A 25,767-nucleotide genomic window follows, 5' to 3' on the forward strand; every position below is an offset into this window, starting at 1 on the left:
TTTAACTTTAGAGGCCACTACCAGGCAAGAAATGCATGGTTGTTTGGTCTTTTAGCCTGCCTACCATGTACAGTGTAAATCATGGCATAAAACTGGTCTGAAAGACCTGTAGGCAAAGGTAATAATTGGAGATATACCAATCTCTTAGAACTGGAAGGGACCTTGAAAGGTCATTGAGTCCAGCCCCCTGCCTTCACTAGGCAGGACCAATTTTTGCTTCAGATCCCTAAGTGGCCTCCTCAAGGATTGAACTCACAACCCTAGGTTTAGCAGGCCAATGCTCAAACCACTGAGCTATCCCTGGGTGCATAGTGTAGGGAGTGCCTTCATCTTAATTTCCTTCCTTTAGTAAATTAAAATATAATATTTGAGGGTTACATTTCAAAGCAGTGCTCAGGTCCCAGCATCAAGGGGAGCTGTGGCTAACTCACCATTGCACATTGCTTTTAACATAAAATCTGAATATTGTTTTGCTGTAGGTTTTAAAGAGGATAAAGAAAATCTTTGATTGCCTTTGCTGCTTACTGATGCTCCACCTGATAAGGCTGAGATTTGGAGTAAAATTTGGCCAGAGATTTCGTAATCTGAACTAACTTGCTTTAGGTTTATATTAATTGCAATTTTTTCTCATTTAAAAACATGGTCTACTTCTTCAAAGCATGTTGTTTTCATGTCTTTGAGACCCCATGCACCACCCTGGGACTGGGGTCCTGGCAGGTTTCTCGTGAACTGGCTGAGGATGATGTAATAGTAGCATGTTAGTGATAAAATCTCTGCCATTCCTTACTCTTCCAGAGAATTCGATCAACGGTGGATGAAAAGGAACAGAAACAGCTTCTAATGGACTTGGATGTAGTGATGCGAAGTAGTGACTGCCCCTATATTGTTCAGTTTTATGGAGCACTCTTCAGAGAGGTGGGCACTCAGAGTTTGTTTCATTTATACCAGAGGTTTTATTTAATTTAAAATTTAATTTGCAGCAGCTTTCAGTTTATGATAAGAGAAAGGAGTTAATTTAGTGGGGGATTTTTGATTCGCAAGTTGTCATCAAACCCGTTACTAGAAGGGAAGAGATTCTGGGTTCTGATTGCTGCTATGTATATATTTTGGTGTTCATTTATATGATCCCTGTCATGATTATTGCTGCTTTCTTGCCATGTTCTCTCATGCTCACATCTAGGATTTGGTGGCATTTCAGTGGTTTGACTGTCTGGACAGGTGTGGCACTCAGATGTCTGACACATTTCACACATCTGATTTATAGATGTGCTCTATGCAGACTCTCAAAGATTGTGTGCTTTGCATACCGCCTTGTGCTGGGAAGGGCTGGAGCTGTAAAGCCCCAGGAGTCGCTGCAGCAGGGGAGAAAGGGTGTGGTGCTTTAGGAGGCACAATCCTTCCCAGAGCTGCTTGGCATGGATGCTGCACAATGGACATGCCAAACCTTCTCAACCAAGGCACTTCTTTTGGAGTGATTTGCACCTGAGGACACTAGTAGGGAGTCAGTCCTAAAGTGCCCTGAGCCCAAGGTATGTGATTACCTTTCGCCCTGTCACAGGACTTGTCTGTCCTGGGAGATTACATTGTGTAGAACATTGTGCTGGGTAACCAGGAGTTAGCACTTGGTGAAGATAAGGTTTGCCCTACTTAATGTCTCAGCTGACTAGGGTTAACCTGAGCGTGGGCCCTGGTGCTAACCACCGCATGGCGATGAGACGTTAAATGCTACATGTCCTGGCTGTGCTGAGTGTTTACCACCATATAAATTAACATGTTTTCAGGCGATGTAATTTCTGGGTGTAGACAAGGAAAAGAAAGTGTAGCAGGGAGGGATTGTCTCTTTGCTGCATCCCTTGCAACCACAAAGGTGAAGCAAATCCAATCTTTCGTGATCAATAAAAACAATGGGGAAAGAGGCCCACTGCATGGGTGTGTGCAGCTTTGTACTCCTGTGCACCGAAAACCTGTCCCTTCATCCTGTGTAGGCACAAACTGGGGGGACGGTCTACTGGAACTAGCACAATCTCCAGAACTCAAATGACAAGCCAGAGTCAATTGTAACTTCACAGTTTAGCCCATACAATTGGCATGGCGGGGATTAGATTGTGACTGTGAGCATCGCGGTCTGGTTCCTGTCTCCCCCTTTCTCAAGGTGAAAATGGTCCATGCTAGCTCTTTGCTGATGCAGATTATTTCTCCCTTTGCGTTGGTTCTGGTAGTTCATGTGATATTGTGGGGTGAGTGAGGAGGCGGAGACATAGCTCCAACCTTGCTCCACCACTTCCTTCCCACTCCCTGCATGTCTGCACTGGAGGGAGTGTAGCAACTCATGAGCAGCCTGTGCAGACAAGTAGAGGTTCATAAGTGAGCTCTGAAAGATGAAGGTTGGTCTTGTGGGGTAAGACAGTGGCTTACAACTGACAAGACCCCGCTTCAATTCCTGGCTTTCTAGACTCCCTGTCTGACCTCTGGCAGGTCACTTGTTTCCCTGTGCCTTAATTCCCTAGCTGTACAACCAGGCTAATAATCCTTCCTTTCTCATGACCTCTGTCTGTCTTGTAACCCTTTAAGGGTAGGGATTCTCTTACGATGTGTGGTACAAGCCCTAGCACAATGGGGCATCGATCTTGGTTGAAAGCTTCTAGATGCCGCTATAAAACAAATAATTATCAATAATTCTGATAAATTGGTTTGAACAAAATCCGTAGACATGAACGTCTTTTGCCTGTTGCTGCTGAGTTACAGATTTATTGTTTTATGTCTCTGGCACCTCTCCACAGCTCTCGGATCACCACAAAATGGAAACACACAGCAGCAGTATGTTTTGATTTAAATTTCCACATAAAAAAATACCACTCTACAGACTTAGTTACACTCTCTGCCATATCATGAGCCCCCTACTGCATCATCCTCCCACCAGATTCCTGCCTGTCCTCCTGCAGACCCCAGTGTCAGTAAATGTAGACAGTATGCCTAGTAGGGACCTGGGATCTACCGTTGCCATCACCCCGTCCTGCCAAGATAGTTACAATAGTACTGAAAGTAAACCAATGGAACTGAGATTAAATAGCACATTTTACAGCTGGCAAGTAACATGAGCCAGAATTGCCCCACCACATCTACCCTGCCAACCATTCATAGAGATTGAAGGAAAAAGTCTGCCCATAACCTCGTCCAGCTCTGTCATATCCCTCACACACAGCAGGGATATTCCTCTTCACCCACCCTTCCCCGCCATATCCCTCACACACAGCAGGGGTGTTCCTCCTCACCCCCCTCCCCCGCCATATCCCTCACACACAGCAGGGGTGTTTCTCCTCACCCCACAATGCCACCATATCCCTCACAGACAGCAAGGGTGTTCCTCCTCACGCCCCCGGCCTCGACATATCCCTAACGCACACACAATCCCACCATATCCTTCACACACAGAAGGGGTGTTCCTCCTCACCCCCCACCCCCGCCATATCTCTCACACACAGCAGAGTTGTTCCTCCTCACCCCCTCTCCCCTGCCATATCTCTCACACACAACAGGAGTGTTCCTCCTCACCTGCCCTTCGCCATATCCTCACACCCACACACTCACCTATTCCTCAAACACATCAGGGATGTGCCTCTTGACCCCCCACCCCGCCATATCCCTCACACATAGCAGGGGTGTTCCTCCTCACACATACACACCCCTGCCATATCCCTCACACACAACAGGGGTGTTCATCTTCACACACACACACACACACACACACACACACACAGCAGGGTTGTTCCACCTCTCTCTGTCTCTCTCTCACACACATAAACACACACATATACACACACACACACCATAACCCTCACACACAGCAGGGGTGTTCCACCTACGTAATCATCAGTAGCATTCATTCTAGACTACTTACTATACCTGAAACAACAGGGACTATCCACATCATCTCTTAGGGTCCACCTGGCCTCAATCTCAGTGTTTCACCTGTGAGTGAACAGCTGTTCCGTGTTCTCAAACACCGTCTGTAGTCGTTTTCTCAAAGAACTTGACAGGCATGACAAGCAGTCCCTTCCTGGGATCTCAACCTGGTATTGTTGAGGCTCATGGATTCCCCTTTCTAGCTGCTGGCAGTGTGGTCTCTGCTCTACTTGTCCTGGAAGGTGGCCTTCCTAGTGGCCATTATTTCAGATGGAAGGGTCTCAGAGATTGGGGCTCTCACTTCAGAACCTCCGTACACGGTATTCTTCCAGGACAAAATCCAGCTTCATCCTCATCCAGCCTTCCTTCCAAAAATGGTTTCACAATTCCATAGCAACCAGGACATCTTCCTCCCAGTCTTCTATCTGAAACCACATGCCAACAGAAAGAAGCAGAGGCTTCGCTCACTGGGCATCAGACCTGCACCAGCCTTCTACATAGAAAGGACTAAATCATTTCGGAAAATTACTCAACTTTTTGTGGCTGTTGCAGACAGGATGAAGGTCTTCCAATCTCAGCCCAGAGAATTTCATCATGGATCACTTCCTGTATTTGCACATGCTACAACCTGGCAAAGGTCCCTGCTCCTGCCCTGACGGCACATTCCACAAGGGCCCAAGCATCTTCGTCTACATTTGTGGCACAGGTTACTAAACAGGACATTTGTAGAGCAGCAACATGGTTGTCAGTTCACACTTTTGTGTCTCAATATGCCGTCACTCAGCAGGCTAGAGACGATGCTGGATTTTGCCGAGTGGTGTTACAATCAGCTTGTCAATGAACTCTGAACCCTCCACCTGCACTACTACTCGGGAGTCACCTACATTGGAATGGATATGAGGAAGCACTTGAAGAAGAAAAAATGGTTACTGATCTTTCATAACTGTTGTTCTTCGAGATGTGTTGCACATGTCCATTCCAACCCCCAGCCCTGCCCCTCTGTTGGATTTAGCTGGCAAGAAGGTATGGAGGGGGCTGCTACTTGGCACTGTGAGCGCGCGACTCCAGGGAGCACTAGAGCCGACCTGACAGATACCACTGAGGGAAAAACTTGCCGGCAGTGGTGCTCAGGTCTAGCACACATCTACATTGGAATTGTCAGCTCTAGGCCCTATTTCTAATGCAGGCATCTATCCCACGCCTGGAATAAGACTTCCTAACTGAACTGAGAGGCAGGTCAACTTGGGGGCAGCTATTGAGGCAAAAAATTTAACTCAGTAAGGAAAGGAATAGATTCACCCCACTCAGACTTACAAAAATGGAAAATGGTGTACAGTCCAGCAAGAATTCTCCATCAAGACGAGTTTACAGATGCATCTCCCTCTCTGGGAGCTGGGACACTTCCATTTGGAAATCCATTAGAAGCATCAGTGGTAGATGCAGCAGATACATTTTCAAGGGCAGTGCTGTTGCCATTGTGATGTGCTGTGAATCATGACTTCACGCTTCGGGGTTTCCCGTAGAGGTCAAGAACATCCTGAGGACCTGCCCTTTGATGAAACTCACCGTTTTAACCAAAAGACAGATGAGTCCTTACACACTCTACAGGACTTCAGGGTCACCCTCTGCTCCCTGGGAATATGTACACCTTCCCCAAACAACTCCACAAGTAAGCATACAAGCCTAGACCCAAGGCTCAACAGTTTTACCATCAGCATCCTTACGAGCTACCCCGTAAGAGGCAAAGGATTCAGAAGTCCCATTTCCTACATTGTCTGCGGCAACATCATCACCCCAATCCTAGCCCCCATCTAAACAATATTTTTGACAAGTGCTCTAGAACTGCAAACCACCAAATACTGATTCCCAGCTGCCCTTCGGGAGTCATATAGTACTCCTTTTTCACATCTGGAGTGCTGTGACAATGGACAAATGGGTACTAAATATCATCCATCCTGGCTATGCAATCAAATTTACCTCTCTGCCACCTCTAAAATTCCCATCACCATACCTTTTCAGTGGCCATTCTCATGAGGAGATTTTCAAACAAGAAATACAATCCCTCTTACAGTGGGGAGCAATAAAGGGGTACCTCTTTAGTACCAAGGAAAGGGTTTTTACTCAACATATTTCCTAGTACCCAAAAAGAAGGGCAGTTGGAGAGCCATCCTCAATTTCCATCATCTCAGCTGTGTTATTCACACACTGAAATTTTGCATGATCACACTGACATTTATAATCCCATCTTTGGAAAATGGCATGTGCTTTACAGCTCTCAATATGAAGGAAGCATGCTTCCATGTAGACATTCACCCTGCTCACAGACATTTTTTTAGATTCATGATGGCCCTGAATATTTTCAATATAGCATGTTCCCATTTTGCCTTGCTTTCAAGGGTTTTTACTAAGGTTATCTTGGTAGTAGCAGTCCATATCAGGTGTTGTGGCTTCACCATGTTCCCCTGTCTCAAAAACTGGCTTCTGATTGCCAGGAAGCCTATAAGTCGACTTCATCAAGGCTTCAACTTCTGTCTTTCCTAGGGGTCAGTATAAACTTGGAAAAGTCTGTGCTCACTCCAATGCAGACTTTAGGTTTCATCAGAGCATTCCTAAATTCAGTCACAGCAAGGTCTTTTCTGCCAGTTGATAGGTTCCAAGTGATGAATAACCTCATCGATAGGGTCAAGAGCAACACTTGAACACCCTTTTTCTCCTGCGACGTATGGCTTCATGTACTTATGTCATGCCATTTGCTAGACTCCATCTTCATTGCCTCCAAGTGTGGCTTCAAACAGTGCACTCACCAAACCAACAGTCCGTGAATGCCATAGCGCCCATCAAAATAGCAGAATCCCCACAGGTACCAGTCAATACGATCTTTACAGATGCCTCCCTTTTAGGCTGGGGAGCTTACATGGACAGTCGCACAGCTCAGGGCACTTGGACATCTCGAGAGACCCATCCACGTACTGGAATTGTGGGCGGTCTGAGAGACTTGCAAAGCCTTTCTCCCATTAATTCAAGGTCACCATATCTTCATAATATCGAACAATGTGACAACTGGCTTTTACTCAGTAAGCAGGGGGGAACAAGGTCCATTCCCTCGTGTGCAAAAGCAGCCGCTCTGGAATCAAATCATCCAGGGAATCAAAATGTGCTGGTGGACTTCCTCAGCAGACACTTCACTAAGGATCATGAGTGGTAAACAATACTTTTGCTCTATGGGGAACCCCCACAATGGACCTGTTCACTTCTCAAATGAACAGAAAGTGCATTATATAGTACTCCAGAGGAGCCCTAAGGCATAACTGACAGGCTAATGCTCTACTTCTTCAGTGGTGAGACCGTCTGAACTATGCCTTCCTCGCTTACTGCTCCCATCTCAGGTCATGGGGAAAATTCGTCAGGACAAGGCATAAGTCATCCTCAATGTCTACAATTGACTCGTCTCTTTATAGGCATTGCCTGACCCCTTCCCAACTGAGTTTAATATTCAGACAAGGCTGGCTGGCTTTAGGCCCCCTGGTCCTTAAAGACATGGACCACCCTGTTACATCTTGAAGCTTACCTAACTAGTTTTGCATCACCACATCATAACAACCACTCTCAGAAGCAGATTTCTAGTAGAAGAGGGCTCCTTAATCTATCAGACAAAGGAAGCATGAGATCCAGTGGCTGAAAGCTGAAGCTAGACAAATTTAGACTGGAAAAAAGCACAAAATTATAAGTCAGGGTAATTAATCATTGGACCCATTGAACCATTGGAATAGCATACTGAGGGTTGTGGTGGATTCCCCATCATTTAAAAGGCTTTAACATTGGTTGTCTTAGAATATGCTCTAGACAGATCTGCTCTAGCTAACCAGAAGTTACAGGCTTAATGTAGGAATTACTAGGCAAAGCTTCTGGCCTATTTATGCAGGAGATGATCACAGTGGTCTCTTCTGGCTTTCAAATCTGTGAATCTGCATGAAAGTTATTAACACCTAGACATAGATTCAAAATTCCTCCTAGGACTCCTGGGATTTATCTCCAGGTGAACATGGCCACAGCTCTGTGAAATAGGAGTGAAAGAGTTATAACACGGGATATTTTTTTTCTCCTCAGAGAAAACAATGAGTTTTCAATAACTTAAAGAAAAGTTCTAGTCTTCACTTAAACACCTCCCTATGTATTAGCAAGCAAGACCTTTTCTGATGTCTAATCAAGAAAAATCTATCACAGAGCTGAGAAGACTTCTTTGGAGGAATCTCCTACATTTGTTGGGCTGTAATTGACTTGTATCAAAAGTCTGTACCTTATTCATAATCACACACTCCCAAGACTTTGAATTGCCAGTCATGGGCCCAAGGTCTCAAAAACTGTGATGGTAGGTATACACATTGCAGTACCCGTTTGAAACAGAAATGTACAACACTTACAAGCATAGACTCAATCACTCAACTTTTAATTGTGAACTCAGTGCAGCCAGCCTTATGAACTGCTTTTCTGAAGAGTTGTCCTTGTCGGTGCTCTGCCTCTGCCCCTTCAGACATCTGCTCTGGGCAAAGGTCAACCAGAATTAAAAAGACTAGTTGTCTGAGCTCTAGAACCATTTGATGTTTTAGGCCCACATGCTTACATGATTAATTACGCTAAAACGTGTTTAAGTTCAAGAATGCAGCACTGCTGTTGGGCAAAATGCCGATCCTGTATAATGCCTGTATTTCTAACAATGAAGACATGCCTCAGGATGCCAAAATCCACCATAAACAGCTCAAATTAAGCCATTTGCCATCCATAACAGTTAGCACAGAAGACTTTGGAACAATAGCCCTTAGTTTGGACTGAGAGTTGGTAGATTTTTGAACTTTTTATTCCAGTGAAACAGTCTAATTTAATCATGATTTAAAATGTCATAATTTAAAAAAAAATCGATTTTAAATAACTTAAAAGTTGTGCTATAACTTAGTAAAATGCTCAGCCTCATATTCTTAGTTTCTCTGGTAGCTGTGGAATCCACACCTGTGTAACACATTTAAGGTTACATTCTGTCTTTACCATTGAACTGAATATAATGAATGCAAATATAAAATATGAAACCCTTTGCAAATCACCTTTATAGAGAACTAGTCTCTCAGTATTAGCAGGGGCACTGTTTGAAATGAGGGGATATTAATCTCTCATGGAGGTTTGCTTCAGTTCTGGGTTTGAATATTTTATCTGGGGTTCTATGTTCTGTGTAATTTGATTTTTAGCCTTTACATCTTTTAAATAAAATGATATAAATCATGGAAAGCGACTCAGACCTGGGCTTTAGCAGCCAATTCCATTTCCAGTGACCTGGCATCTTACACACAGGAGGGCATGAGATGCCTCTCCTCCCTGTGGTCTTCTCTTTCTTCTAGTAGGGCCAGATTGTCTTTCCTTTCACTGTACACGTTAGTATGTGCACCCAAGGTTCTTCAACATGGCTTCAGCACCCCCATGGGCCAGACTATTGGAGCATAATAAATGTTGCCTGTTCATCCCAATCACATTCAAAGGGTCTCTGCATTCTGTTGATTCTTATGTATTATTTTACCGTGACATATGTTTGTTCTTTTTTTAGGGTGACTGTTGGATCTGTATGGAGCTCATGTCTACCTCGTTTGATAAGTTTTACAAATATGTATATAGTGTATTAGATGATGTTATTCCAGAAGAAATCTTAGGCAAAATCACTTTAGCTGTAAGTATTTAGATTTTGCTGCTCCCTTTTTGCACATTTTTAAAGATCATTTAAAAAGTTTAAGCTTTTGACTTTTTAGCTCTGTTCCCTCTGATTTATTTGCATTCTGTAGAATCTTTATGGTTCTGGTTTTACCATTGCTTTATTATTATAACTCAACTCCATTACTTGGTGGAGAAGCAGCCAGCAGCCCTGGAGGGAGAGGCCTCAGTGAATAAAGACACCCCAGAATCTTTTGCCTGAAATTCAAGCTGAATCCGAAGGCCGTCTTTTGGTTCTGGTTCATTGGCATTCCAGTAACCCTCCCTCCAGATTGTCACATTAACAGATGGCACTAGCCTAAGCTGGTTCATTGCCTGGCAGGAGGCTCTCGTTCTGGGCAGGGCCAACAGAGAGCCAAATTCTTCTGGTTTGCCCTCTTTTCATGCTGCTCCCATGTTTTTCAGTGAATCTGGAATTAATTAAAATGGTAATTTAGAAAAAAAATCATTGAAAAAGTGCAAGTTTTTGAAGTGAAAATATTTTTGTGTCTATGATCATATTTTATCCCCAGAGTTTCATACAGAAATGGGATGGATTTTGAATCCTCAATGAAATACAAAATATCCAAATTTCAGGCATTTTGTATTTTCTTGTGACTATTTCTTCCACCTCCACTGGCCACCGAGACATGAGAAAAACCTAACCTTTGGGTGTTTTAATCAGGCAGTTTCAGAGCACGTAAGAGTTCTGCACCTGGTTACATTCTCCATGTCAGTAAACTTTGGAGTGAAAAGGTATTGCCAAAATCAAAGGGAAGACCGGTCCTGGGCAGAGTAGAAGGGATGGGGTGTGTCCATGCAATACTGGGACTGGCACTGGGTATCCAGCTCATAGGGTTTTGTCTGTTCTGCTACCTTTACTGCAAATTCTCAAAAATAAGTTCGGCTTTTGGAGCTGTGTTTGACACCTGTGAGTTTAAGGCAAGATAGCTCAGGATCTCCTTGTCCCCAGAGCCAGCCTGTCAGTGTAGGGCCTCTGGGACTTGTTTGTAGCTTTTGGAGGGATGGCCAAAACTGAGTGGACAACACAGACTCCATTTCACCTATTGCTATGGAGCGAGAACGGTTTCTCCTTAGTACCCCTAGCAATGGTTAGATTGCTATATAGAACCATTAATGCCCATCACTTGCTTTGTGGGCACAGTGTGAGGCATGCTGACTGCATGGAACAGCTGGCAACTTCTGAATCTTTCCCCTGTGGTCCAGGAGCACTGATGCTTCATTTGAATGGAATCAGGAGGTCAGTGAACCTCAGCCAATTACACAACTGGCTTCTTCAAACAGCCTTCCACAAGAGAGGCACAGAACAGTGACACAAGGAAAAACAACCCACCCCAACTCCCGCCCCACACACACGTGCCAAGGTACAGGCCATGCAAAACAGTGGGACAGTGACAGGAGAACACTATGTATATGCATCATCATTTTGTTAGGTCCTTGGATGCTGCTGAATAAGAGCTTAGGTAACAGGAGCTGCATGCATGAAATATCATAGCAGTTAGCTGGGCCTGATCCCTAGAGCCCTGCATGGATGCAAAATTTGTATCCTCATCCAATTCACCATCCACAAACATGGTTCGCGGATATCTGCAGATTTGTAGGGCTCTACTGACCTGTCTTTTGGAAATGTCGGAATAGGTTCCTCATTAGCCACACTGAGAGAAATAGACAGATTGTTAACAGACAGATTGTTAACATGTCCATATGATCCACAGTACTCAAGAGTATTGTCTTGTGTGTACTTGAGGGAAGGGGGTTGGGGTATTGAAAAGTAGAGAGATCAAAGTGACATCAGTAGCACCAGAAGTTTGTAAGTAAAGTGCCATTCCACCACTAGTGCCAAAACCCACCTTTTTCAAAGGGTGACTGAATTGCAGCCTGCTGCCTCAGTGGCTGTTGGCACTGCAGCCCTCTGGCATTTCAGGTGCGGTCCTAGTTCTGAGTGTGTGTGGTTTTTCCTCCAGCCAATTTTCAGACTTGGGTAACTAAAATTAGGTCCATAAATCTGTATTTAGAGGTGCCTAACACAGGTTTAGGTGTGAGCCCAAGGAACTGAAGTGTGAAAACTGAACTAAAATACCTCTCTGACTGTTCCTCTATAGCAGGGGAGAGTAGCACATACGAAGTTCTCCATCCCTCCTCTAGCCTGTTATTACCATAAAGCCCGAGGTTACATCAGGAAGGAAGGTGTGTTGTTGGTTGTTTTTAGTTTTGATTTGGTTTAGATTGGTTTTCTATGGGCACATTGAACTACCCCCTAAATTCTCCTCCCTCACTAGCCCCACAGACTGAGACGAGGAAGATGTTTTTACAATGTTCTGAGTGTTGGGTTCTTCTCTCTGTGAGCGCATAACTGATAGGTACACAGAGGTGCACAGGGACGGGTTGTCGAGCCCCCGTGTTAGCTCTTAACCATACTGTCCTGCTTTCTTCCTGCATACCACAGTTCCCCACTAGCCTTTGCAAAGTACCACTTTCCCACTGTGTTGCAAAATCATTTATAATAGCAGAGCTAAGTTGGGGAGTGAGTAGTAAAGATCTCTATACCTGAACAGACAGCTGTCAAAAGCCACGCCTCCTGGGACATTATGATTAGTTGAGGAAAATGCAGTTCTATGTCTTGTCTAAAGAATAGCTTCTGATTGTCTCAGCCAAGAGGCATAGCTTGTCCAAGGCTGACTGTCCTGGAATTACTGGTGGACTGTTAGCAGCTGCCAGGGTAAGCGCCTTTCTTCTCCCTCTGCCTCTTGGTCAGTGACACAAGCTTTCTTCCTTTCCTGTTGTTTTAAAACTTTTCTGCAGTTTATCTGAGTTTATTTTCTTTTTGTTTTTGTAACAGGCTGAACAGCTTTTGCTTTTCTTGGCTGTTCTACAGCCTCTCTCACTTTGTGTTGTATTAAAACCTACCCCACTTTATTTTCTCTAAAACACACGTTCTGTTACTAATATTTAATATCTATATTTCTAAACAACCTAAGTACATAACATTCTTTTCTAAAAATGCATGTTTTATTTCTAATATATAATGCCTTTATTTAAAAAAAATACATGCAATATACAGAAAGGCCTGTTAACATATATATGTCTTAACATTTGATTCCTCTGTTTACTAAACTTTATTTAAAATGTGTAAAAAGCCTATTTTTTTCTTAAAATCTTTAAAATGGCTGTAAATGTGAAAAAGCACACACATAGGCAGTCCTAATGCTCCCCACAAAAATTCAAAATGACCACTATTGCAAAAGTGTATATGTCCAAAAATGAGATTGGAGAGTGGGTGTACACCAAAAAGGGGGTGTGGAAACCTATCAAAATGTATATTGTGATGACAGATATAGAGGTCTTTACTTTACATTGTTTCCCTTCAGATACTTAAGGTTCCTCTTTATTGTTGTGGCTCGGAGTCTCATTGTAGTAACTTATTTTTCATACATAAAATCTCCTCTTTTCTCCTAGACTGTGAAAGCACTAAACCACTTAAAAGAAAACTTGAAAATCATTCACAGAGGTAAGTTTGTAGGTTTCTCTTCTGCAAAGGAATTATCAATTATTTTTCCTCTTAACTACAAAAAATTAATTTATTCTCCCTTAACATCTGAAGTGTGTAAATGCAGATAATGAGAACATACATCTATACAGCGCCATAGTGTTTTACAAATTATATAATACTAATCTGTCATCCGCGAACTTGCTGAGGGTGCAATCCATCCCATCATCCAGATCATTAATAAAGATGTTGAACAAAACCGGCCCCAGGACCAACCCCAGGGGCACTCCACTTGATGCCAGCTGCCAACTAGACATCGAGCCGTTGATCACTACCTGTTGAGCCGGACAATATAGTCAGCTTTCTATCCACCTTATAGTCCATTCATCCAATCCATACTTTTTTAACTTGCTGGCAAGAATACTGTGGGAGACCACATCAAAAGCTTTGCTAAAGTCAAGGTATAACACATCCACCGCTTTCCCCATACCCACAGAGCCAGTTATCTCATCACATAAGGCAATCAGGTTGGTCAGGCATGACTTGCCCTTGCTGAATCCAAGTTGACTGTTCCTGATCACCTTCCTCTCCTCCAGATGCTTCAAAATGGATTCCTTGAGGACCTGCTCCATGATTTTTCTGGGGACTGAAGTGAGGCTGACCGGTCTGTAGTTCCCCAGATTCTTCTTCTTCCCTTTTTTAAAGATGGGCACTATATTTGCCTTTTTTCAATTGTCCGGGACCTCCCCCAGTCGCCACAAGTTTTCAAAGATAATAGCCAATGGCTCTGCAATCACATCAGCCAACTCCCTCAGTACCCTCGGATGAATTAGATCCGGACCCATGGACTTGTGCATGTCCAGCTTTTCTAAATAGTCCTTAACCTGTTCTTTCACCACTGAGGGCTGCTCACCTCCTCCCCAAACTGTGCTGCCCAGTGCAGCAGTCTGGGAACTGACTTTGTCTTTGAAGACCGAGGCAAAAAAAAGCATTGAATACTTAAGCTTTTTCCACATCATCTGTCACTAGGTTGCCTCCCTCATTCAGTAAGGGTCCCACACTTTCCCTGACCTTCTTCTTGTTGCTAACATATCTTTAGAAACCCTTCTTGTTCCCTTTCACATGCCGTCTAGCTGCAACTCCAATTGTGCTTTGGCCTACGTGATTACACCCCTGCATGCTCGAGCAATATTTTTATACTCCTCCCTAGTCATCTGTCCAAGTTTCCACTTCTTGTAAGCTTCCTTTTTGTGTTTAAGCTCACCAAGGATTTCTCTGTTAAGCCAAGCTGGTCACCTGTCATATTTACTATTCTTTCTGCACATTGGAATAGTTTGTTCCTGTGTCCTCAGTAAGGCTTCTTTAAAATACAGCCGGCTCTCCTGGATTCCTTCCTCCCTCATATTAGCCTCCCTGAGGATCCTGCCTGTCAGTTCCATGAGGGAGTCAAAGTCTGCTTCTCTGAAGTCCAGGGTCTATATTCTGCTGCTCTCCTTTCTTCCTTTTGTCAGGATCCTGAACTCGACCATCTCATGGTCAGTGCTGCTCAGGTTGCCACCCACTTCTACTTTCCCTTCCAATTCTTCCCTGTTTATGAGCAGCAGGTCAGGAGGAGCACTGCCCCTAGTTGGTTCCTCCAACACTTGCACCAGGAAGTTGTCCCCAGAAACTTCCTAGATTGTCTGTACACTGCTTTATTGCTCTCCCAGCACATGTCAGGGTGATTGAAGTCCCACATGAGAACCAGGGCCTGTGATCTGGAAACTTCTGTTAATTGTCCAAAGAAAGCCTTGTCTACCTCATCCTCCTGGTCTGGTGGTCTATAGCAGACACTCACCACGACATCACCCTTGTTGCTCTCACCTCTAAACTTAGCCCAAAGACTCTCAACAGGCTTTTCTCCAGTTTCATGCTGGAGCTCTGAGCAGTCATACTGCTCTCTTACATACAGTGCAACTCCTCCACCTTTTCTCCCCCGCCTGTCCTTCCTGAACAGTTTATACCCATCCATGACAGTGCTCCAGTCATGGGAGTTATCCCACCAAGTCTCTGTTATTCCAATCACATCATAGTTCCTTGACTGTGCCAGGATTTCCAATTCTTCCTGCTTGTTTCCCAAGCTTCTTGCATTCGTGTACAGGCACCTAAGATAACTAGCCAATTGTCCTGCTTTCTCAGAATGGATCAGGAGGCCTCTCCCTGTTGCACCCTCCTCCTTGTGTTTCCACCCAGTATCCCACTTCACCACTTACCTCTGGGCTTAGATCACCATCCCCCGGCAAACCTAGTTTAAAGCTCTCCTCACTAGGTTAGCAAGCCTGCCTGCGAAGATGCTCTTCCCTCTCTTCGTTAGGTGGATCCCATCTCTTCCTAGCAATCCTTCTTCCTGGAACAACATCTCATGGTCGAAGAATCCAAAGCCCTCTCTCCGACACCACCTGCGCAACCACGCATTTTCCTCCACAATTCAATGGTCCCTACTTGGCCCTTTTCCTTAAACGGAGGATGGACGAGAACATGACTTGCGCCTCAAACTCCTTTATCCTTCTTCTCAGAACCACATAGTCTGCAGTGACCCACTCAAGGCCATTCTTGGCAGTATCATTGGTGCCCACGTGGAGAAGTAGGAAGGGGTAGCGGTCTGAGGGCTTGATCAGTCTCGGCAGACACTCCCATCACATCCTGAATTCTAGCTTCAGGCAAGCAGCACACTTCTCAAGTCTCTTGTTCTGGGAAGAGGGGAAACTGTTCCACTCAGAAGGGGAGTCATGGGAGGCAGCGTGAAGGTGATGGGGAGAAGGCTACAAAGGGGGATGTTGTGGGGAGGCTGGGACTGAGAGAGAAGAGAGCAGGAGAAGGTGCAGGCTACAGGGGAACTGTGTAAGGCCTTGCAGAGAAGGAGAAGCCTGACTTTGATGCAGGAGGCACGGGGAGGGCAGTGCAGAGAGCTGGAGAAGTGAGTGACCTGAGCAGAGTAACAGGGCAGGAAGGGGATTTGAGCAGCCCTTTGGCTGGGCAAAGGGAGCGTGAGGCCATGGAGAAAGTGTCTCTGGGAGTCCAGAGGAGAGATGACCATGGTACAGAGCAGGATTTTAGAGTGGGAGAGGGGCAGGGATGGAGAACAATGGTAGCCTGGGTACGTGGGGGAGTAAAAGGCAAAATGGAGGTAGCAAGTCTTGGGAAAGGCAGGGACCAAGTGGGGGTGGGAAGGGATCAGGGCAGCAGGACTGCTGCTCATTGTGGGTACACCTACACTGGAGTTGGACGTGTAATTTCCAGCTTGATTAGACATACACACACTAGCTTTGAATGAGCTGGTGCAGTAAAAATAGAAGTGTAGTCACAGCGGCATGGGCATGTGCCGCCACGGCTACATGGCTGTTTTAGTGCACAAGCTTGATCAAAGCTGACATGGGTATGTCTGTCTGAGCTGGCATCACAGCCCCAGCTGCCGTGGAGACCCCTTCTCTGGGAGTGTACTGCTCAGCCTACGTTCGCTGTGAAGCGTGCAGCCCTCTTGTACACATGCTGTAAAAAACCCAGGATGTGGCCTGCCACAACCTTAGCTGCCACTAAACAGGTTTTTTGCTAATTAAGAGCCAAACACGGTGACTAATGAGGCGTCTTCAGAAGGAACTTCAGAACCAGGACAGTCTCTGTATCTCCTCCTACTTTCCCAGCCACTGATCCCAACATAAACTGCCAGACATCTCTGTGATGGGGCTATGAGACAGTGATAGGTACTGTGTTTGGGAAATATGTGATGACTTCACCATTGGACATAAATGTTAAAGAGACAGAGTTGACACTGAGTGTTCAACCTTAGCTCTGATTTTCTGATGTCTGTGTCTGTCACTGCACAGCCATATGGCTGTTGAAATCGAGATCTCCAGCCATGACTTACCTGTTTCTCTCTTTCTTTCACTCACAGACATCAAACCTTCCAATATTCTTCTGGACAGAAATGGGAATATTAAACTCTGTGACTTTGGCATTAGTGGACAACTTGTGGACTCCATTGCAAAAACAAGAGATGCTGGGTGCAGACCATACATGGCAGTAAGTGGGATCTGACAGTGTTGTCAAGGGGGCTGGGATGGGCACGGGATATGGAGCTTTTTGCCTTCGAGCTCAGGCTAAAGTGAAGCCCAGCTCAGTAGTGATTCCCACCCATTGGCTGAGTTGTGCCTCAGTTGAGTTCCCCAGGGGCGGGCATCCACATACCAAAAATAACAATTGCAAATCTACAGCGATCTGTCTTGCTGACAGCCTCAATAGGGGCGCCAAGGACAAAACAGGCCACAGAGACTGGGCTCCCTTCTGACCATGAAGGTGAGACTCAAACCACATCTGCCGGGGGTCTGAGCAGCACTTACACTGCTGCTGTCTGGGCTGTTGTTGTTCTGGGACAAAGCGAGAACGTCATGCTCCAGCATCTTCGACCAGGACCAAATTTGCATGTGAAAATAAACAGCATGGCACAGAGAAGGAAACTCATCAGGAAGTGTTTTTGTGTCTATAATGAACCTGTTTTTGTGAGGTTATGTCATAATTAATACAAAGCAAAATCTTTCATAAGTATTGTGATTGAGTCAAACAGCCAAATTTCCAAATCGTATCCGGAAGATACAATTCTGGGTAGCAGCTGAATGGAAATGGCTCCATCTGTGTAGCAGTTTTTGAAGAGTCACTTCATTCCATCATTGTGATTTTCAAAGCAGTTGGTGGATTTAGGGATATTTTCCGTTCCCTGGGCTGCTCTGAAAATCTCAATCCATATTTTTATTTGAGCTATGTGCTTGGGGGCTGGTTATGTGCATGGCTATTGCTCTTCTGAGATGAATGTGACACAGCCCAAGGGTCACACAGAACTTTACCTGCTTGTCTTTAAGCATTTTGAAAAAAACTCTTTCTTTAAATATCTTCTTCTGAGCGAGTCAGAAGGCAAGGATTTACATACAGTAGTGACTGAGGATTACACTGAAAGGAGGTTGCCTCAGCCAATCAGAATGCGGGGCTGTTCCTGATCCAAGTCTGACCATTTATTTACCACCCAACTATTGATCTCCCCTTCCTGCCTATTTATAAATCTCTTGAATGATATCATTGCTAGTATTGATCCCTGCGGTACACGCCATTATTAAACCCTGTCCACAGCGATCTTGGCCATCACTGCTACTTTTGATTCCATACTGCATCTTTTCACCACACTGAATCCTAGTGGGCTTCACACTGTGCTTTCTTGCATCCTTAACACTCATTCTTTGTCTAAATTAATTGTGTCCACTCGTATCAAAGGAGTAGCCGTGTTAGTCTGGATCTGTGTCCACTCGTTCATCCTCTTCCACCATCTCCTGGCATTCTGCACAGGTCACTGCTACCCTCTCATTTTATACCTGGCTAGCTGTTCCGTAACTTGTTCTGTAATTGTTTTCTCATCCCTTTTTTGTTATGTTGAAGTCAATGGGCTTTTTTTAGGTGGTTACAATGTTAGCATAATCCAGGCCTCTGGTTTGGTCACTCTTGTTAAAGATATAAGGCATGTTTGTTGTATCTCTGCTGCCTTTATAACTCATGGACGGCTGGATGGATGCCGTACTCCTTCTCTGTCATCACTAGGTATGTTGGGAAGGATTCACATACACCTCTGTGTTCTCTGTCTAGCTCTCTAGGATCAGGTCAGGACGGAAGTTTCACATTTGCTGACTTTTTAAATGCGACAAAATGATTGACTGTAGTTTGCATTGTTAAGAGCTTTCACGTGGTATATAATTTGGGGGAGTGGCCAGCATGCTGGCATTGGGTTTCCTTGTATTCACTTGGTTCAATGACTGTTTGCTGGGGGGAAGGGGGCGTGTAATGGAAGCTTCAGGAAACTTCAGAAACATAGCCAATGTTCTGCATGATGGTAGAGGTGGGTTTACAGTCATGCTCCCTAGCCTAGGCAGAGTTCAGGATCTGAGAGTGTTTCTGTGATCAAGCCTGTACTTCTGGGACTTGTAATTGGGAATGGGTGTGCCAGCTCAAATTTCATTCCTTTTTCCTTTTGGAAAGTAATTTAATGTAGAGCAACTGCAAGGCACTAGACTGCATCTCTGGAGACCGATGTCTTATAGATGTCTACTAAGTGGGTACAACAAGGGCCACAGCAATGTAAGCTTTCCCAAGAGGGGCCCTTTCTGGAGGTGGGAAGACATTAGTTTCCACTTCCCACTCAGTCCTTGGGTTCTCTGCCAGTTGTGGCCATTTTTGTGTTGTGAGCACCTGACCACGGGGAAAGGGAAGGACTGACACAGTCCTATGCATTGGAGCTAGGCTCCTGAAGAGCCAGCGGACGTAACAACATTGGATGGCTACTGACGTTGACTGCCTGTGAGCCAGTGCTTCAGTGAGCAAGACTCCCTGTCCCATTATTCACCAGAGGCACTTGTTTTTTTGAATTAAACTGTAGAGGATTGAGGCTCTAAGGGCTAGATCGTCCTGTGGTGTCAGCCAGCCTAATAGGTCCCTTGAAGTTAGCAGAGACATGTTGATTTACACCAGCAGAGGATCGGGGTCTGAGTTTCCAGTGCTGAAAAGGATTCTTTGCTTCTGTCTCTTTGGCTTTCCATGTGGCTGTTGTATTGAAATGGAAAATATGCTCTTGCCACAAGCAGAAACTTGTGTTTTGTTCTCGAAGAAAACCACATAGGAAATGCAAAACAAAGGAACAGTGGGCATCCAAATAGAGGCCCTTGAGGTTGAAGAGTTGAGACTTCATCTAGAATGGTTCAGTTTGCAACATGTTTCCATGAGTAGTGTGTCGAGATGGGCTGAGCTAAGAGCCCCCCATCATCACCAGGCCTCACTCTGCCTTTAGCCCTCAAGCTTCCCAGTGCCGGGTCTCCCTTTCCTCTCCCTTGTTCTCATTTTCTGGTAACCCATCCCCCTTGATATCTGGGGAGATCCCAGTGCTGTGTCTCCTCAGATACCTTGAGTGGCTGTGCGAGTTGCTGTGTTTACGTTTGCCCAGGAGAGCTCTCTTTGGCCTTCCCTTCTGGGGTGTTCATTGTCTTTCCCCTTGGAAAGTCTCTTGTCAGTCGCAACAGGGCGCAGGGGTGCCTGGGCCATTCAACCTGGGATAAAAAGGTAAAGGGGCCACAATCAGTGCTTGGGAAAGAGTATCTGTCTGGGTTAGCTCCCTTTGTGCCCCTCAGACACCAGTCGCTGCTAGAGATTGCCCTGGTATGGAGATGCGGGGCCAGCCTAGCCAGCTTCCCCATGGGCCCTGACTCACAGGTCAGGGTGGGGAGTGGCTGCACTACACTGTATGTGGTCACTAGGCCATTGCTGCCAGATGGTGCAAATTAGAGTAATACCCAGGCAGCTGTAGTCTGCGTGGGCTGGAACTGGAACAGTTTGGCTTTCTGTCGCCCCACTTTTTCCTGCCCTTTCATGAGCTGCCTGGGGGGCTATGGGGAGGGAAGCTGTTCTTTGCTAGTGGCTTCCCTAGGCTCGAGCTCCTGTCCTGCTTGCACTGGGATACGCAGCCTGATGGGGGCAGGCGATGGAGCAACCAGACTTCTCTCCTCCCACCCCAGTGATGCAGCAGGCCTCAGAGAAAGAACAGCAGCTGCTCAGAGCACACTCGGCTCACTCTGGAACTGCTCCTGGGGTTTCAGAGAGAGGCAGCTAGGGAGGCAGTGCCCCATGCTGCTTTTTCTGTTGATTTGTCCCCTTTGAGGACTGTAGTTTAGAGTCTTGAGGGCCACAGGTTCAAAACCTCATTCTTAAAGGGAACAAAGACATGGTTTTCTTAATTCCAGTGAAACAATCCTATAGCAATCCTATAGCAAGCATGAATTCTTGACAGACTGATCCAGTCATCACACTTCTGTTGAGAGGGAGAGTTTTTGACACCTAAATTAAGGTGGTGGTCTTTTCTTGTTGCAAAGCTATCAAGGTCAGGGGATGTGCAAGGGGATAGCTACACAGCAACAGATTTTGCAACAAGGGGGCAGGTGTAGCAATGTGAGAGGGAGTGATCTGGCTGGGGGTGTGGATACAAAGCTGATTTTCTGCAGTTGGATGTTGTATCTGTTACTTGATGTTGTATCTGTTACTTATCACATGCCCTTTGCGTTTGCCAACTAGTCTACACTATTAGACACTGCAGTGCAAGATGCATCAGAAATACCTTTGAGAGATAAATGAGACTAGGATTCATTATCTCTGTCTGCAGCAACTCATTTCTCCTCCAACAAGGAAAATCTTCCTGACCATGTGGAAGCTCTATCACTGCATTCAAATAGCTAACACTCTGGGTATGATAGAGTTCAGCACAAGCACTGAAAGGGGGAATTCCTAAGACTTGTAATAATGCTGCCTCTGTACTGTGCTTCACATGAATCTCCATGTGCATGTACGTGGGAGAGACTTCATGGTGTCTGAGCTCTGTGATCCATTTGTGCAGACAGAGCAGCAGCATTGGCTGCAGCGAGACTCTATATTTGATCTGCAGCAGCTTCACACTCCTGATCTGATGACCAGGTTCTCTTTGGGCTCAGTCGTTCACTTAACAGAGCAGTCAGGCTGTTTCTTGATTGTACATCATACAGTTAAATCCCCTCAGATGCTTTTGAATTAAATGATTGCTATTTCTCTGACGTCGGGCAGCCAGAAATAGCTTTATGATTAAGTAAATGTGTTTTAGCAGGAACTAAGACACGTGCAAATAGCCTCAGGGGGAGACATCCCAGTCTGAGTTTCATGGCATGGTTCCCTGCATCTGACACAAGCAGCGTAGAGAATAACTCAAGAGATTCCTGAGCTCTGAGCAAACCCTTTCTGTCAAAGGCATGCTGGTGATGTCACTCACATACTTCAGTGGTTTAGGCTGAGAACATACCTCTGCTTACTCATTCATAAGCTAAAAATGTTGATGAGGTTATCCCAGCGTGGGACCTCTCCTGTCTAAACTTAGCTCATTACATCACTTGGTGCATAGCCCACACTGAACAGCTTCCACAGCAGACAGTTAGGTCATGTCTGCACTTCACTTGCCCCACATCTCTCTTTCTGGGGAAGAAACCAGGAACGTTGTTTCCATCCTGTACTTTTAGATGGTTGGCTGGGGAGAGAATTTATACAAAAGGAGCAAGAGCTGTGACCAGCCACATGTGTGAACAGGCCATTCAGACCAAAGCGCCTTATCACTTAGGGCAAGGTGTGAGCTTTGCAGAGAAAAGACGTTTCTCTGTTACTGGGAGTCAGGTGCAGAGTGTTTAAAAATTGGCTCCTAGGGACAGCTACTCTACAAAGGCAGTGCAAGTCAATAAACAGAGCCTATATTATGACGTGAACAAGAAGTATAGAGTTTTCATATGGTTCACATTCCTTTAATGTGAATTAAGGCTGGGAAACAACCCAGCAGCATCCACATGATTTAGGCACATGGGTTCATGCAGCTCCAGCTCCCAAACTGGCGGGACAATGACTGAGCCCAGATGAGCTGTTATTCACTGATACGTAGGCAGTAGGAGGTTACATCTAAACACTGAGAGCACGGAGCACATGTTAGTGGGGATATTCACTACTTTCAAAGAACTGGTGAAGGTTCCTAAAGGGGAATAATGCCAGATTCGAAACCAGAAACAGTGGGACATAAGGAGTAATACCACAGGAACATTGGCATTACACAGAGGGCAGGATTAAGGGTACCTGGGCATGACCTTGGTTACTGCAGCTGTCTAGGGTTTGTTTCCTGTCTGAATGAGAGAGTGGGTGTGTGAGAGAGAGAAGGAGTGTGTGTGTGTGTGTGTGTGTGTGTGTGTGTGAGAGAGAGAGAGAGGGTGATGGATGTAGGTACATGCCTTTACGCTGTAATTCTTGTGGCTTTGAGTTTTTCATTGATGTCCCTCAGCCACCTGAACTGGTTTCACAAAGTGGCTTTTATCTTTGGATTGGCCAATCCTTTTAAAAAAATATGTTGAAACTAGAGGGAGGCAGAGAGTCAGGGTCAGGGAGACTTGACCGGGATCCTTGCAGGGAGACTCCCCTCCTGTACAGGTGAGTTTGCCCTGTGCAAGGTCGGTGTGCACCTGCTGTGTGTACAAAGAGGGCTGAAGGTAGGCTGGCGCCAAGGAACTGTACGGCTCCACCAAGTGAATTGCACCAACCCAGCAGGCCCCTGAGATGGGCACAAAGCCAACTGTTCCAGCTCTGTGCCACCCCAGTATTCCTGTGGCATAGAGGGTGTTCTGTGGTAGATCAAGGGCAGAAGGAGAAGGCATGGCCAAGATATCCTGCACCCCAGGGATCCCCTAGTACACTGATGCCCATAGGGATTATGGCAGTGGGAGGCAGGGAGGGCAAGCTAGGGCTTTCCGCAGGCTTCTCTAACCTGCTACTCAGTCCTCTCTGTCTCCTGCCTGCCCCAGCATCAGAGAGGTGCAAAGCCTTCCCTTTGGTCCCCGCGCTCACTCAGGAATCCAAGGTGCTATAGAGTGCTAGCCACGATCAGAATGATCATCCACAACTTTTCTCTAGGTAGTTACAAACTGTGATCAAGTCACCTCTTAACTTTCTCTTGGATAAGGTAAACAGACTGAGCTTCTGAAGTCTCTCACTGTAAGGCAGGCTTTCCAGATCTCAAATTGTTCTTCTGGCTCCGTTCTGATCCTTTCCAGTTTTCCAACATCTTTTTGCAGTGTGGACATGAGTAGTAGGCATAGAGACCTTGGTAAAGTCACCGTCTTCACCATAGTTTTTCCCGCTGGGGTTAGTTCAAGGCTCATGGGCCTCTGTGACGTCCTCACTCCATAGAAGCCTGCTTGTTGGGTGATGTCAAGTGATGCAAGGCTCTAGGAAGTCACCGCCTCAGCACAGCCCCAGGTACTGGGCTAACATGACAGCCCCCAGCCCCCTGCAATCGCTGCCTCCTGAGCACTAGCTGGGGCTGTGCTAAGCTCTGTGAAGTCATTGGCACATCACACCTCTGTCTGCTGGGCTAATGTGTCAGTACTGGCCATGGCTGTGATGATGTCACTGCTGCATCACAGTCTGGCTCAGGGCTCTGTAAAGGATAGCTGGCTCAGGTAACGTGAAGGTATTTAGCTCTCTTAAACATAGGCTTACTTCTTAAACTTCTCTTTGATAAGCTAAAAAGATCGAGCTCCTTACGTCTCTCACTCACGTCGGTTTTCCAGACCTAGAATTGTTTGTTGTATGGCTCTTTCCTGAACCCTTTCCAATTGTTAAACATCTTTTCTAAAACGTGCACACTAGAATTAGACACGGTATCTGGCAGTGGTCTCACCAGAGATGATACTATCTCCCTACTCCAACTAAATATTCCCTGGTTTATACATCCAAGGACTGTGTTAGCTCTCTTAGCCACAGCATTGCACTGCGATCTCATGTTCAGTTATTCACCATGACTCTTAAGTCCTTTTCAGAGCCCGTGCTCTCTACAATAAAGTCCCCCATCCTGACCTACATGTTCTGGAGATATGGTGACAGAGAGCAAGTGTGAAAATCTGGGATGGGCGGGGGGCCCTGGCAGGAGATTAGCGCTTGGATGCCCACAAGGAAGCAGCTGTGCCTGCCCAGGGACAGAAACATAGGCATCAAGGGAACTTTTACTGCAAAGTCTTAAGGGCCGAGTGAGTTTAGGCACCTACAAGATTCTCATAGACTCATAGACTTTAAGGTCAGAAGGGACCATTATGATCATCTAATCTGACCTTCTGCACAACGCAGGCCACACAATCTCACCCATCCACTCCTGTAGCAAACCCTTAGCCTATGTCTGAGTTATTGAAGTCCTCAAATTGTAGGACTTCAATACAGCTGGCTGCTGTGCCACTGCAGCTGGAGCTTTGTGCATTGCAGTGGTCCCAAAGGCAGGACTTCGGCACCTATAACAGAATCAAAGGCGCCTAGCTACTTTTGTGCACCCAAGCCTTGAAGGGTACGTCTACACTGCAATTAAATGCTGGCAGCTGGCCCATGTTTGCACTCAGGCTCACATGGCTCAGGCTGCAGGGCTGTAAAATTTCCTGATAATCAAAGCTCAATTGCCAAATGATTGCCAAAATTAGGCTATCCCATCATACCATCCCCACCATAAACTTATCAAGCTTAGTCTTAAAGCCAGATATGTCTTTTGCCCCCACTACTCCCCTTGGAAGGCTGTTCCAGAACTTCACTCCTATAATGGTTAGAAACCTTCGTCTAATTTCAAGTCTAAACTTCCTAGTGTCCAGTTTATATCCATTTGTTCTTGTGTCCACATTGGTACTAAGCTTAAATAATTCCTCTCCCTCCCTAATATTTATCCCCCCTCAGTCTTCTTTTGGTTAGGCTAAACAAGCTCTTTGAGTCTCCTTTCACGCCTTCTCTGTACCTGTTCCAGTTTGAATTCATCCTTCTTAAACATGGGAGACCAGAACTGCATACAGTATTCCAGATGAGGCCTCACCAGTGCCTTGTATAATGGTACTAACACCTCCTTATCTTTGCTGGAAATACCTCGCCTGATGCATCCTAAAATTGCATTAGCTTTTTTAACGGCCATATCACATTGGCGGCTCATAGTCATCCTATGATCAACCAATACTCCGAGGTCCTTCTCCTCCTCCTGGGGT

At 45.6% G+C, this 25,767-nt stretch overlaps 1 protein-coding gene and 1 long non-coding RNA gene across 13 annotated transcripts in view; one reads left to right on the forward strand and one right to left on the reverse strand.

Annotated features, from left to right (window-relative positions):
- Positions 1-25,767, forward strand: part of MAP2K4 (mitogen-activated protein kinase kinase 4) — a 181,933-nt gene that overhangs the window by 127,082 nt on the left and 29,084 nt on the right. For all 12 annotated transcript variants that reach the window (XM_039500947.1, XM_039500952.1, XM_039500941.1 and 9 more), the window contains 4 exons: positions 796-915; positions 9,494-9,613; positions 13,111-13,162; positions 17,073-17,200. In XM_039500947.1, coding sequence (XP_039356881.1) covers positions 796-915; positions 9,494-9,613; positions 13,111-13,162; positions 17,073-17,200 — 420 coding nt within the window. The remainder of the gene's footprint in view (positions 1-795; positions 916-9,493; positions 9,614-13,110; positions 13,163-17,072; positions 17,201-25,767) is intronic.
- Positions 22,492-24,093, reverse strand: LOC120383190. Its single transcript, XR_005588370.1, has 2 exons — positions 23,695-24,093; positions 22,492-22,676 (listed from the first exon to the last, which is right to left on the reverse strand). It is a non-coding gene; the product is annotated as an uncharacterized LOC120383190 (long non-coding RNA).

This window comes from Mauremys reevesii, linkage group 15 (assembly GCF_016161935.1).
Source record: "Mauremys reevesii isolate NIE-2019 linkage group 15, ASM1616193v1, whole genome shotgun sequence".
Lineage (NCBI taxonomy): Eukaryota > Metazoa > Chordata > Testudines > Geoemydidae > Mauremys > Mauremys reevesii.